A 15,232-nucleotide genomic window follows, 5' to 3' on the forward strand; every position below is an offset into this window, starting at 1 on the left:
CTTCGGGGATGGGGTCATTATTCTGCCTACCATACTTTTATATCAATCTAAAGTTAAAAAAAAAATAGCTACCTAATATATGTAACGGATACACGTTAAATGAGAATGAGGCTAATCTAATTATTAAACAAACTTAACTTACAAAATAGCAAAGACTAGAATCGAATATACTCACTTTTTTCACGCTCTTAAGGTGTTATATTAGGAAATCCTCACCTAATCTAAGGTCACGAGGATTCTACCCTGTTTACTTCTCAAAGTTTTATAGTTTTAGTCCTTACATTTAGGTTCTATGTTCCATTTTTAGTTCAGTTTTTTTCCCCTTGCACAGAGACGTCTAATTGTTCCAGCACCACTTGCTAAGGAGACTGACACAGGCACCAGTGTGGATAAATCTTAATCTCAGATGCGTCATGCTGAGTGGAAGAACCCAGACACAAGAGGCTGTGTGTCTGTGACATTGTGTAGAAGGCACAACTACAGGGACAAAAATCAGCTCAGAGACTGTCGGGGATGAGGCATGGAAACGGACTCCAAAGGGGCACAAGGCAACTTTTGGGGATGATGGGAATGCTCAGGGTCTTGACTGTGGTGGTGGCTGCAGGACTGTATAGGTTTGTTAAAACTCAAAGGCTTACACAACCTAAACGTAACTACTCCTATAAATCCGACTTTAAAAAGCATCAATGACAATGTGAACCTAAAAAAATGAACTTGATCCAAGCTAAAAAGCAGCAAAGAAACTAAAAGGTGAAAAACCAGACAGTAACCTGCAGACCCCCTGACCCCACGGCCACCACTCCTAAACCAAAGGTTAGAAAGCAGTGGCGAGTGAGCCCCAAGTAAGGCCCTGCCCGAGAGCCGCAGGCTAGGGGCCCACCCACTTAAGAAATACAACCAACAAACAAATAGAAGGCTAAGCCTCAGAAAAATAATGAATGAAATAATATTTACCTTTGGAGTCAGCATTTGGGAACAGCCTGTTCCACGGCACCTTATTTTTGTGTGGAAGAGAAAGCAAGTAGTTTCTAGCTTTTAAATTTATAATACAGTTCAGGTCTTCCTGTGACGGGGATCCGAGAATACCTATCAGAGAGAACAGCCAGCTGTCAGGGGTGGAGACGGATGTAAAGCACCCGCGCAGCACCCGCAGCGGGGCAGACGGACCCTGACATTTTCGTGTCTTCCACCCCCCTCCCTGTTATCTTCCATATCAAGTTTTTACGAGGGTCCTTAATGTTTCACATCAAGGAAGACCAAAAGCTCATTCTATCACAGGTGAAAGCGTTGCTAGACCTCTTCTTAACGTCGTGAAGTACTCTGATATAAACTGGGCAGGTGAACTGGGGACACCTAGTGCCCCATGTGCTCAGAAGCCTTACCCAGAATGTGGTTCAGCTGGTCGAGATAGTGCTTCCCCGGGAAGATGGGCCTGTTGGAGAGCATCTCTGCCAGGATGCAGCCTACAGACCAAATGTCAATGGACTTGGTGTAGCCCTGCAGGGAAGGGAGAGAAGATGGAGAATGACATTGCGGGCCCCACGACACAAGGCGACCCTAGTGACAGGTAGGGCTGCCGGATGTCAACCTCCCCTTGGGCTCTGTAATTCAAAAATAAATGAAGAGAACACAGACAGACAAACAGTCGCTTGGCTTTCTTATAGGACGCTAAGCAACCAAGAGATTACTTGATTTCATTTCTCTCCTCTAAGTGCATTAACTTATAATTCGACCAGAATTTCTTAAGCATACTTCCTTTCTTTTTTCAAATAATTTGAGAGACGGAATTAGAATCCTTTTAAGCCGAAGCTGGAAAAAGGAGTAACAACCGTTGCTCTAGGACATTTGTGGCCCACTTACTCATTCTGGAAACCAACTCAAAAGAAGGGGCACTGCTGCGTTTCCAGAATATCTTCATCCATTTTGCAAATCATTTTTTTAAACCCTTGATCTCTGAGGGAAAAAAAGTTTGCTGGCTTCATCATATTTTTACTAATCTCTATTCCTTATCTTCTTTTTCTATTCATTTTACAGGTATGTATTTCTTTCCTTCCAGTGGAGGTACCAGGGACTTCACCCAAGACCTCACGCATGCTGAGCTCCCACCAGGAGGAGGCCGCCACCCTGTGCTATTCACACCCAAACATGCGACACAGAACTGAGGCACGTGCTGCGGGACAGCGGACCCACACCCTTCCAAAGCATCAGCGCCAGGACGGCTGAGGAACTACTTCAGACTAAGGGAGACAGAAACGTGTGAGCCTGAACGGGGTGGGGGTGGGGCGGGAGGGGAGCTGTAAGGGTTACCACAAGGACATTGTCCCAACTCTGAGCCCCAGTTGTGCGCCAGCTACGGGGTCAGCTGTTTGTGGCCCTATCGGGCTGGACAGTCCTTGTGGCCGGGCCGTCCTGCGAGGCGCAGGGCGCTCAGCAGCAGCTCCAACCTCTGACCACTTGATGCTGGCAGCACCAAGAGCCAAAAATGTCACTAAACATGATCCAACGTCCCCGGGGAACATTCAAGCCACTGTCCTTAGGAGTAAAACACACAATGAAATGTTCAGTGGTAAAGGGTGCGCCCACAATTTATTCTCAAGTGACTCAAGAGAACTAAACACACACACAGAGAAAGAGAAAGCAAATGGGGCACAGGACAAAGAGCTGGTGAGCCTACACCGGAGGCGAGGGGACCTGGAGTTGGACCCAGCAGCCCCGCAAGGGGGTCCAGAGCCCCGCATGACCTCCCGCTCAGGATCTGAGAGGTGATGCTCCTTTTCAAGCCACTACCGTGATTCTGTTTTCCTCTCCACATGTGTGCAGGGGGCATTCCTAGAGGCTACCCGGCGTGGCTCAGTATCACACAGGAAGTGTGTCAACAGTCAGGATCCGTGCAACACAGTGAACCAGTATTTTCCACACGCTCGGCCTTACAAAATCACGCCTGGGTCTAAGTGTCAGGTAGAGCAATGAAATGGGTTTCAGTAAAACAGGGCAAAGGGTTCACTGACATTGCTTCAGACTCCACAGTGCAATTAACCCCTTGCTGCTAGATTCTGTGTGGCACCAAAGAGCCACAGGCAACTGCAACACTACCCACAGTCCCTTTTCCAATGACGCGTGAAGACCTTTCCTCACTAACTTAAACCAAAATGACATGTGTCAGACTGAGTGCAGAACCAGATGAGACTAGCAATTTTCAGATTAAGACAGTCAATGAAGAGATCTGCAAAATGAAAACACCAGTCTTCTCACTAAAATGTTTTTGTTGTGGAAAACAGTTTAAAATGAGGAATAGCTACTTTAACATTTGTTTTAAAGTAAGCTAATTTTTAAAATTAATTAACAATATATGTAGAAAATCACATTTTGCAAATCTCAATACGATAACCGTAGGAGGCACTGGGGTGCCCCCTGGGGAGTCAGGCTGCAGAAACAGAAACACCACTCATGTGGCTTCCAAGAATCCGTGGGTTTGTGCCAGCAAAGTGTGGCCTAAAGCCCCTCAGGAGGAGAAACCCGTCTCAAGAACTCAGAATGCAAACCATTCCACAAAGCAACACACCCGCACTTGGCAAAGCAGCCAGCATGAAGACAGGAAGGGTGGAAGGACCGTCCCAGACGAGCACGGGGCCTGAAACCAGATCAGATCACGGACTGAAAGCAAAGCACAAACAGGTGTAGAGGACTTTACTGGGGGGGGGGGGGCGCACGACTGAGCCGTCACTGAACGAACGCTGACCATCTTCGGTGCATGCACCAGGGCGCTGCGGCCGAGGGGAAAGCACCCCCACCCCCTTTAAGGAGGATCAGGACACTCCCAGTGTTAGTCTAGGAGCAGTGCTAGTTTATGTTGGTAGAATGTCAGAGGGTCTGACACAAGGCAGGGGGCGGAAGTACTTTGGTAGTGACTTGAGAACCTAGGGGAACACTGGAGCTCACTGCACACTCAGTTCTCCCACAGGACTGAAAATGCTCTAGTCAACAGAAAACCCTGACTGCCTTACTGGAAGCAGCATTCTCAGGCTAGACAGGCTGCAAACAGAAAAGGACTCAGATTCAGTTTTCAGCAGAGGCCACCCTCCTGGCTGCGTCCCTGGAGGAGGACGAGAAGTGAAGACAGGAGCACTGAGTCAGGACAGAGGCCTGCGGGAGCACGAGGCCACCAGGATGCAGAGCAAGGCCACCAGGACGCAGAGCAAGGCCACCAGGATGCAGAGCGCACCCACGGCTCCCTCCAGCGGGCCAGACGGCCAGTCGGCAGGCAGAACCAGATGAGTGGCTTATTCGTCATACGGACTAGAAGGCAATCCATACAGCAGTTTTCTCTTTGAAATATCTGTTTCACTAAATCCTTGCTTACAATGGAATTTATTTTAATGGGATTTTACTTTTACTGCTAAAATGAACAAACGTATGATTCCAAGAAAAATGAACTGCTTTAAAGGAATTCCATGCCCTCACAACAGCCATCTGGCGTTCACCCCCAGCCCTCTTGCTCATAAAGGACGGAGGAAGGGAGTACCTGTTCCCTTCCTCTGCCCCCACCAGACTCCCAGGATGCTTTCTGGCTCCTACATCTCAACACGAGGGCCAAAGTCTATTTGTACAACTTTCTTCATGTATCTTAATGTTCCATTATGCTAGATGGAAGTTCGAGAATCTCAACCCTGAGATACTGGATACAGGAAGTATGTCAGGCCCCCTGAACTCTCAAATCTGACACCTAATTCAAATGCTATCTGCAGATGACGTGTTACAAACACACGTCTCCACGGCAGCCCGGAACATTCACCACCTTGCTCACAAACAGAACAAAGACGCCATACTTCACTTTTTCTGGCTTTTATAAATTTTTCAATCATTTCTCAGGACCAGACACAGACTGGTTAGAAGAGGGTGCCTGTGACCTGGACGCACGTCATGTGGAAGCAGGACCAGCTCACAATTCTGAGAACTGTAATAGTTCTTGTTTTCCACACCTATGTTTTCCTCAAATCACAGTCTAATTTGGCTAAAGCAGCATTCTTCATCATCAGATAAACCTGACCTTCACAGCAAAGCTCTGTCCGTCCTTCCAGGAACGCAGGCTATCGGATGACCCCACACAAACCCAGCCTGCCCCAGCAGCGACAGCCCAGGAGTGATGGCTGCCCCAGGCAAGACTTCAGAAGAGCTGACCAAGGGGTTGGACATGGAGCATGCATTGTCACAGCCACCAGACAGGCACCTCCTTCAGCTCCACAACAGGTCAGCACTACCCCAGCTGAGGCGGAAAGGCCAAAACCCAAGGCCCAGAAGTTCAGCACTGAACAGCAGACTAAGACAGTGCTCTGGCTCTGACCAGACTGGCCAAGCTCCAGCCTGGCTGCAAACAGGCTGCCTGAGAGGGAGGCTCACTGCAACCCACATCCAAAGTGCTTCTGCCTCCTGGTTTTCTGTTTATGCAAACTTCGTCCTTACCTTGGAATTTAACATAATTTCCGGAGCCCGGTACCAGCGCGTGGCTACGTACTCCGTCAGGAACCCTGTGTGGTCATGGTCCGGATCCGCAACACGGGCCAAACCAAAGTCACAGATCTGAGAGAGAAAAGAACGGACACTTTCTTAGAGAGTCTAAGCAGTTTAACATCAAGCATCGTAAACACGGAGAAAACCACAGCAACAATGATGGTGAGGACCTGCCACCTTACGATGTGGCAGGTGCATGGCTAGAAATCTACAGACACAACTCTCATCCTCACAACCCTCCGAACACTATCTGCTTATCCCACGGCAGTCAGGCTAAGGTTAACTGATGAAACCATTCTACATAGAAATAAAGTCACCAAAATCAGCCCCTCCTGCCGCGTTCCTAGGGAGGTCATGGCCAGGATCGGCTCCTCAGCCCGCACACACACTCCTTCTCTGACTTCACTTCCTGCCAGCTCGCTGCCCTCAGGGTCCTCCTGCTTCCTCCGTGTAGTCAGACCCACTCCCGAAGCTTCAGTAGATGCTTCACATATAGAAGATGAATTTTTTTAAAAAAAATACAGCTTCTAATTCTCCTGACTCACAAAAGTACCTGCTTGCCTTTCACCTGGCCCTCATCCTCCGAGATGCTGGTGATATTCCAGGCTCCACCACATACAAAACGTAACTACAGGGGTGGTGAGAGCGGTGGGTATAGCTCAGTGGTAGAGCGTGAGCTTAGCATGCACAAGGTCCTGGGTTCAATCCCCAGTGCCTCCATTATAATTAATTAATTAATTAAAGCCTACTTACCTCCCACCAAAAAAAAAAAGTAACGACAGCACATTTAGCCCCATCCAACTGCAGGATACCTACTCTTTGGCCCCTGGGGAACTAGCCCGAAAAGGAGACATGTGAACAAAGATAAGCCAGAATACAGTATTAGGCAGCCTGGAAGACTGAGATGACTTTGGAGGTGATAAGGGTCTGAGCTCAGGCCATAAAAGCAGAGACAAGGAGGAATTGACGGGCCTGAGATATTTTTAAAATCTTCGTGGACATCAGCCCATATTGTATGCTTAGATATCCCATATTGTATGTTTCCATAATTCAGAAAGGCTCTGAAAGCACCCAAGCACCTCACCCCGTCTCCTTCCAGCCGTGGACGTGGGCACCACGCTGCACCTCTGACCCCACCAGCCCCACCACCCGTTTCAGCTGCTGCATTCAAGAGGCAGCATGTATCTGTGTTGCACAACTTCCGTCTCTTGACGTCCTGTCACTGCATTTTCAAAAGGAGCAAACACCACATCTGCCTCCCTGGGCACTCACCCCAAAGCCACTCTCGACACGCACTCCGACAGAGCTGCCTGGAAGGCAGTCTCAGGCCACAGGCCCTCCGTCTACACCACCCAGCACAAGTGCTGCCCCGCCTATCCAAGCCCACCTGCCAGCGGGCACCATCGCAGCCTCGACAGTCCCAGGCTGTCAGAGGACCTGGGGGACGTCTGGCCAGAAGCCTTTCAGAGGGGTCACGGCAGCTCTAACTTCAGCCAGACTGATCGCAACGGACCCGCACCTGATTTGTGTCTTTGAAGCCTTTTCCACCAGCCCCTGTGGGGCACAATGCAGGAAGGCTTCTCCGCACTCATGCAGGAGCGCGGGGTCCATGAGCAGCATGACCCCCATGAGCATGATTTCCAGCTCAGGAAGCAACGAAGGGTGGATTTCTTCGTCCCACCCAAGGGGAGGCCTTGGAGCCATCCAGGCATCGCTCAGCAGGCTGCACAACCACCAGTTCACATCAACTTGGTGTGGCTTCAACCTTCAATGTGCCTGTGACCCACAGTTTCTTTTTTCAGGGCTAACACTTCATCCTCTGATCCAGGCTCAATCGGAGCCCAACAGTCTGCCTCCTGCTGTGTAAATGGTCACACGCAGCCACGCAGACTCGCGCACTCAGAGAAGAGTCACTGTGCCCGCTACGCTCAGCATCACGCAGCTTGCATGGGTCTGGACTTGGAACACAGCTTTTGTGGGTCACCAGAAGCACAGAACAAATCCCAGATTTGAAAAAACCCAGAATACAGGAAATTCACAGACCAGTGAGGCCAAGTATTGAGGCTGATGCCTGCAACACTCCTCTGGGAGTGTGGACGTGGACAGAAGCTGCTCCTTGAGGCTTGATGAGATCCATGTCTATAAAGACAGGGGTAAGTGGTGTGAATGACTGAACACAGCTGTACTTTCTAAAGAGGGCCACTCCAGTATAAATAAGCTTTACCGACACTCTTCTTACAAGCTCTGTGGTTGAACCTGTATTGAGAGGGCATGATCCATCTTCCCTCCTCCTGAATCTGAGCAAAGCTCTGAAACAATCTGAACAGAACAAAGAGGAAGTGACGCCATGTGACTTCTGAGGCTGCATCCTAACCTGTAACATGGCCTCCACCTGGCACTGTCTCTACTGCGGTAGTTGGAACCGTCTGCCCAGGTAGTGAGGATGCCTGGGCCACAGGGGCTACACATGGCTGTCCCTGGCCTCGACTGCCAGGTGTATGAGAGATGACTTTGCATCCTCTAGCTGAGGCCTGTACATGGGAGCAGAGACCAGTCACCGCCCGCCACTGCACCCCGACTGAACTCCTGCCCTACAGAAACTGTGGGCTGAAACACGATTTCTGTCCCAGGCCTCAAAATTCTGAGATGACGTTACAGAACAAGAAACAGCTAGCACGTAGTACTGGAGAGTGCTTGTGACGGACAGACACTTTCTGAGGAGAACCCATCTGAAGTGACACTGGAACACTGAAGCGACGCCAGCCATCGGAAGGGCTTGGGACAGCCAGAGCAACGCCCCAGACAGACTAGCGGGGCGGGTGTGCAGGGTGCACTGGCTCCTGAATCGGCTGTTTCTACATTTCAACTGCTGGTGCCTGTAGTTTGTCTGAAACTAGCTTTTACTCGCCTGCAATCTAATTCCTCCGCTAAATTCCTAAGTTTAATTTTTAAAATGTAAGTCATCTTCCTGGTTCAAAAACCTTTTAACCAATCCCTTCGGCCCACTAACTAAAAGCCCAAGTTCTTTAAGCGAAGACCACTCGCACACAGCCGCCAAACCGTCCTCCTGCACTCAGCTCTCCCACCATCACCTTCACCCTCCCCGACTATGCAGCGCCCTGTGAGCCCCTGCCCTAAATACTCACCATGAGAATTACCTCTTCTGAGGAGCTTCCCCGGGATCAAAACCAGTCCCAAGAATCGATCACTCTTCTGAACGCCCCTAACACTCTGTTAGACGTACACACCCGCAATCCATGACAGTTAGCTGTGCAGAGGCCCAGGGCCCCGGCTGCAACGTAAGTCCCTAGACAAATGCAATCCTCACTCACTTTTTATTCCTAAATGTCCTGTACATAGTGGGCTCTCAAAATTTGGTGAATAAATGCCTTGTTTTAGATGTCTGCAGGTGGCACAACAACCAGGGTGGGTGAACCAGCAGAGGCTCTAGCACTGACCATCTTGCACGACACCTGAACTACTGGTAATCCCTTAAAAATAAACACCAGGGTGCACAGCACCACCAAGGGTGAAATCTTACACTAACACTTAACACTGTTAATAAAATTGCACTGTTCAAAGTGGCAATATGAAGAAGGAAAAATTAGAACCCAGAATCAGTGGCACAGCTCCACTAGGAAGACTGACCTGCACGGGCAAGCCGCAGTGCCGTGACTTCAGGGCGGGGACTCAGCATGCAGCTGCTCTTCCTCGTCTGGAGGCCAGCAGATGGGTCATGCAGCCCGAGGCGGCTGTGGGGCTGGGGTGGGGGGGTCCAGATGTGAGGGAAGAGGGAGGTCACATGGGGCGGCAGCAGCCCTGGGGCAGGGGGTGGTCTAAGCAGGGTGAGCAGAGGACCCTCGATTATCCTACACAAATCAATTCCTTCACTGGAGGCTGCAAAATAGTGATTTTTCTAATTTTATTATCCCTTCTGCATTTATTAGCTGGCATTTATTTTAAGGACGAGCCCTCATTTACCAATAGGGGCTATATGCTCACCCTGATGCCCAGATTCTAGTGAAAAGACAGGAAAAGTGTTTAATCCTTTCTTTAGTTACCAATTTTCAGAACAGTGACGTGGTATAAGGGGATCATGTTTTGGTAGCAGGCGTAGAAAACGCAGGCTCTCAAAAATGACTGGTTATAATTTTAAAAAAACAAAGAGGGAGATGCAGGTTTAGACCTCTAACAGATCTCACAACTCCACTCACTGTCATCAATGGAAAGCTCACGTGATTTTTTAAAAAGTTCCCTTAACACAACACTGAAAGCTAACAGGACATTAACCAAAAAACTGCCAGGGTACAAAATTAGAAAGTAATACTGTTCAGCGCAATTCCACATGAAGGAAGGCAGACGAGCAGGATATGGTACAAGAAATAAAAAATGATCCATTGCATTTTACCTGGCTACTTTTGGGGCTGTGTAAACTCAAAATCTCATAAAACAAATGCCCCAAATATGTTTCATTTTGTACCTTTCAAAGTCCTCCTCCCCAGGCACCCCCCAGAACCACGTGCTGTGATCCCAGTCTTCCCAATTCCTCCTGGGATTTCTGGGGGCAAGGACCGCTGGCGACCACACTCCCCAGCAACGTCGCTAAACAGATGCCAGGAGACTCTCCAAATCAGGCCTGTGACCCTTGTCCTCTCCATGCCTGGAGAGGCCCACGTCTGCTGGGTCTCAGGGCTCCAGATAACAAGTAAAAGCACATGTGCAGAAGCCAGAAAGCCACGGACTGCTGCTGGCCTTGCCTGCTACCAGAGTCACAGGTCTGACACTGAGAAGAGCTCATGTGCTGAGCGCTCAAGAGTAGGAAATACTTTAGTAACAAAGAAGCCAACGGAAAAAGGAAGAAACAGCATAATTACCTACACAAAAATTCAAAAAGACCCAAATAATAAGTCAGCAAGGTCACAGGCTGCAAACTTTGAGGCACAGGGCCATGGGCTGGCATCACTCTCACCCCAGGTCTGAGGGTATGACCGACAGGTGTGCAGTGACCCCGCCGTGCATGTGGAAGACTCCCCTCCCCGGGTACTCCCTCCACCCTCACACATGCACCCAACCTGCTGTCAGACACGCCCCGCCCGTCTCTGGAAGGAAACTCTCCTGAGTATTTATGCCCACGTGGATGACGCACGCCCCACATGGACATTTTTTAACGTGGGTGAACCACACTGCTGTAAATATCTAAAACACCCTATTGTGTTTGAGTGTGTGTTACATTGGGTTTTGAAAACAATGCCTGGATTGTGCAGATGGCCAACAACACACGTCTATCATTGTGGGTGAACACTCTGGTGAGCAGTGAATATATTGGTGGGGAAAGACAACTCCATCGACAGTGAAGACACCACAGAAAAAGCAGTCTGGTCTGTTTTTCTTCTTCTTCAGGATGAGTATTTTTCAAACAAAATTTAAGAGTTGACTTTTCCCAGAAGTATTACATACTTAAAATACTGACTGAGAATGTTTCTCCAAAAACAAACAAAAGCGATCTATCCCAACAGGGCTGTGATAAGAAATGCAAAGAAAAAAGCATGAGGAGACATACATATTCACTGTAACTCTTCCAGAAAATCGTAAGAGCCAGTGAGGTGCGGCCATCCGTCCCTAGGAGTAGCCTCGTCCCTCCACTGCCGGCATGGCTGTGGTCTGCAAGGGCCCAGGGGAGAGGACCTGGCACAGCCCTGTGGGGGCACACGACACCAACTCAGGAGGGCCCCAAGCGGTGACAGAGTCCACCCGAACCAAAGCTGACGCAGGAAGCTGTCCACCACAAAACCTCACGGCATGTCTGCCACCCTGTTTTAAACACCCAACGATAGGATAGGCTGACCACCTGATCACAGAACCCACTGCCTTTCTCAGGCAGCTCCAGAAGGTTCCATAATCTACACACCAGAGACTCCCAATTATCCAAAGCCATAGCCACACACAGCAGGCCTCGGTGTGTGTGTACCAGTCTCTTCTTCCTTTTATTTCTGTTGTTCCTTCTGCCTACAATACCCTGTGTCCAATGCAGACACTTGCCCACTGAAAGCCTCAGCATCCTCAGAGGGGCAGCCTGGTGACAGCCCCAGCCTCCTTCAGATCTGCACACTGTTTCACTCAGTACCACAGTCACAGCAGACATCAGTACACTTGTCCACTGCTCACCAGACTTCTGACCTAACCACTCTCAGATTCCAGGGACACCTGTCTCCACTGCTAGGTACACCTCATGGGCTTCTCACAGGAATGTCTGTTGAACTGAAGTTCACTAAACAGTCATTGCTATGTATCTATATGTACTTTCCAAACAGTCTAACTGAGACATAATTCTCACACCACATGATTCACTCATTTAAAGTGTACAAGTCAATGCTTTTCGGTATTTCAGGAACACCTTCATGACAGGAAGAAACTCTGAGCCCGCTAGCAGCCCCTCCCATTCCTCCCCAGTCCCATGCACCCATGGCGCCAACCAGTCGACTTGTCTGAGACCTGCCTGTGTGTGTAGGCAGATCTCTGCAGACTTGTCTGTCCTACACACGTGGTCTTTGACAACAGGCCTCTGCCACTGGCGTGCACTGTCTGCAGGGCTCAGCAGGCTGGGCGGGCGGCCCGCAGCACGGTGCTCCGGGGCCCTGGCCCTCTCACTCCACCTTCCACCCGGCTCCACCGTCTCTTTCTCCATCGGCACCTGGATGGCTGAAATGCCTCCACTTCAGGGCCATATGCTCCCGTGAGGATCTGTGGGCTAGTTTGTGTGTGGAAGCTGGTTCTCATCTCACTTAGGTGCACACCTGGGGGCAGATCCCTGCCAACGCTCAGCACTGGACATTCTGATTACGCCACTCTGGTGTGTGTGAAGCAGCAGCTCATGTGGTGCTGATTCCTACTTCCCTACTGACTAATGATGGCACTTACTGGCCATTTGTCTATGTTTTTCAGGTCCTTGGCCTTTTCAGCTCCTTTGCTCATTTTAAACTGGGATGTCATCTTTTAGTTGTTGAGTTGTATTAATACATATTCTAGATTAAGTCTCTTATCAGAGATATGATTTATAAAAATTTCTCTCACTCTGTGGGTTGTCTTCACACTTTCTTGATGGTTTACTTTGTAGTGCATGCTTCTCATCTTGATGAAATCAAGTTCTTTAAAAAAACAAAAAACAAAAAAAACTCCAAACGCCATTGTTTGTGCTTTTGGTGTCATGTCTAAGACAAGACAGTAAGAATGTACTCCTGTTTTTAAAGCACATTCTAGTTTTAGTCCCTAAATTCAAATCTTTGATCCATTTTGAGTCAATTTTTGTACATAGTGTAAGGCAGGGAGGGGCCCAATCTGTGTGTGCACGCACGTGTTTACACGCATGTGGCTATCCAACTGTCCCAGCAACATTTGCTGAAAAGATTATTCTTATCCCCAACAAATGATATTTGCACTCATAAAAACTCTGATGATCATTGACACAACATTGTAAAATGACTATAACTCAATAAAAAAAAGTTAATAAATAAATAAATAGCAAAAAAAAATCAGTTGATCATAAACACATGGGTTTATTTACTGACTCTTAATCCTACTTCAGTGATCAACAGGCCTAGTCTTACGCCAATATCACACTGTCCTAATTACCAGAGCTCTGTAGTAAGTTTTGAAATGAGGATGTGTGACTCCTCTTTTTTCCTTCATTAGGTTGTTTTGGCTATTCTGAGTCTCTTGAGTTTCTATATGCATTTCAGGATCAGCTTGTCCATTTCGGGGGGGAGCCACCTGGGGCTCTGACAGAGCTGGCATTAAGCCTGTAGGCTCCGCTGGGAAGCACTGCCGTCTTACCAGTGTTACGTCCTCCTGTCCGTGAATGCGGGGCAGGGCGTTGTTCACTTATCTAGGTCTCCTGAAATTCACGTGTATTCTTACAGGACTGAGTCCATACCCCTCACACCTCAGAAACCTGTAGCTCTCCCTCCTTATTTAGCTCTGCCACCTACTAAAACAGAAATATACAGAAATGCTGCTCATTTTCAAGAGAGCACTGAGGGCTCCACAAAGGATCTAGGGTTTCCTTGTTTATTGGGAATGCACTACTCAGGTATTGAAATCACTGAAGTTAAGTTTTCTGCTGTTTTCTGAGTGTTTTTTGTATAAAATTTATTGAAGAAAAAGGTGACCCATGAAATGGATGACCTTGCAACATACACATAATGCACACAATCCTATTCATAAATATAAGTATAGAGGACATGTGTATATAAGAGCACAGAGAACTCTGGGAAGATACACCAATTTGTTACAGCAGTCACTTCCAGAGAGGACAGAGCAACAGGATAGAGAGGAGGACTAGCATTCTTTACTTGCTTTTTTTTTTTTTTGGCCAAAAAATGTTTTCATGTGTTTCTGGTGTAATTTTAAATATAGAAAACAATAAACGTAAGCATGCCCCCGTAAAACAAGTTTTTCCAACACACATCACCCTAGGAGTATACGCTGACCTTGAGATCGCAGGTGGTGTTGAGCAGCAGGTTGGAAGGCTTGAGGTCACGGTGCAGCACGTTAGCTGAATGGATATATTTAAGCCCTCTGAGGATCTGGTAGAGAAAATAGCAGATATGGTCATTGCTGAGGTGCTGTGTCTTCAAGAGCTTGTAGAGATCTGTCTCCATGAGGTCCTGTACTATGTATCTGTTTGGAAAGGTCAAGGTGATGCACCAAAATAACTGGTTACACTTAGCAAAGCACTGAACACAAAATGACCCCAAATGGTCCATTATTACGTCCTGAGGCCCAAGAGGGAAATGAGGGACTGACGAGAAGGTGGTCTCCCTCGGTGGTCACTGACTCCTTTTCAGGTCCTGCGGGACAGCAGGCATTAAGCCTCCCTGCCTGTTGCGCGTTGCTGGCCTCACTGAGACCTGAGAAGGGCTGAAAGGGGTTTGGAGCCTCCTGTTCTCCCAGCTGTCTGCCAGCAACAAACGCCCCCAGGGACGTGCTGGGAAGGGCTGGGAGAGGGCGGCCAGCAGCAGGCACCCTCTCTTTGGCAATACTTGTATACCGTCCCCGTCCCTGTCCCATCCTTGTCCCGTCCTTCTCTGCAGAAATCAACCATAATACTTAGAAACACAGGCCAAGAACACAGCGCTACTAAATTCAACTCTCACCTACTGAGGCTTGACTCTAATGAACACTAAGGGCCGACACACGTGAGGCCACGACGACGTGCCGAGGACGGCTGCACTGGCTCTGCTGCTCCTGCCTCCTCGCCCTTCCGTGCAGCCAAGATCCAGAATTTCAGCCACAGCTAACTTCGTTCTTAGAGAAATTAAATGATAAAAGCCTCTAGCTTCTAACATCACCACAACGCCATTTCATCGGCAGTGCTCTCGCGTGTCCTTTAGTCACTTCTGTGTAAGAACTAAACACCTTAGACTCATGCGGGATGAGGCACAGAATGGGGCTCAAAGGAAACACGACTGGAAAACGCGTCATCTGAAAGACACTTGATTTTCAAAGCAAAAGGTAAAGCAGGACAACAGGTGGCAGGAGGAGGCATTTCACCAACACTGCAGCTTAGTAACAGCTGTTTAAAAACGGAAAGGGCTGCTTAGAGACAGTGGTTGCCGGTCGGTGCAGATGAGGGATGCAAAGGGGGTGACCTCGCAGGAGCACTGCGCTGGCCAGACCGTGGCCGCCCTCCAGCAGGACCTTCTCTGCACTCTTAATGCTTCTATCC

At 48.7% G+C, this 15,232-nt stretch overlaps 1 protein-coding gene across 1 annotated transcript in view; it reads right to left on the reverse strand.

Annotated features, from left to right (window-relative positions):
- The window catches only part of MAPK1 (mitogen-activated protein kinase 1), a 73,154-nt gene that overhangs the window by 16,471 nt on the left and 41,451 nt on the right, over positions 1 to 15,232 (reverse strand). The window contains exons 3-6 of the mRNA XM_072953573.1: positions 13,995 to 14,184; positions 5,461 to 5,577; positions 1,383 to 1,497; positions 955 to 1,086 (exon numbers count right to left, since the gene is read on the reverse strand). Coding sequence (XP_072809674.1) covers positions 955 to 1,086; positions 1,383 to 1,497; positions 5,461 to 5,577; positions 13,995 to 14,184 — 554 coding nt within the window. The remainder of the gene's footprint in view (positions 1 to 954; positions 1,087 to 1,382; positions 1,498 to 5,460; positions 5,578 to 13,994; positions 14,185 to 15,232) is intronic.

The sequence above is a fragment of the Vicugna pacos genome, chromosome 32 (assembly GCF_048564905.1).
Source record: "Vicugna pacos chromosome 32, VicPac4, whole genome shotgun sequence".
Taxonomy (NCBI): domain Eukaryota; kingdom Metazoa; phylum Chordata; class Mammalia; order Artiodactyla; family Camelidae; genus Vicugna; species Vicugna pacos.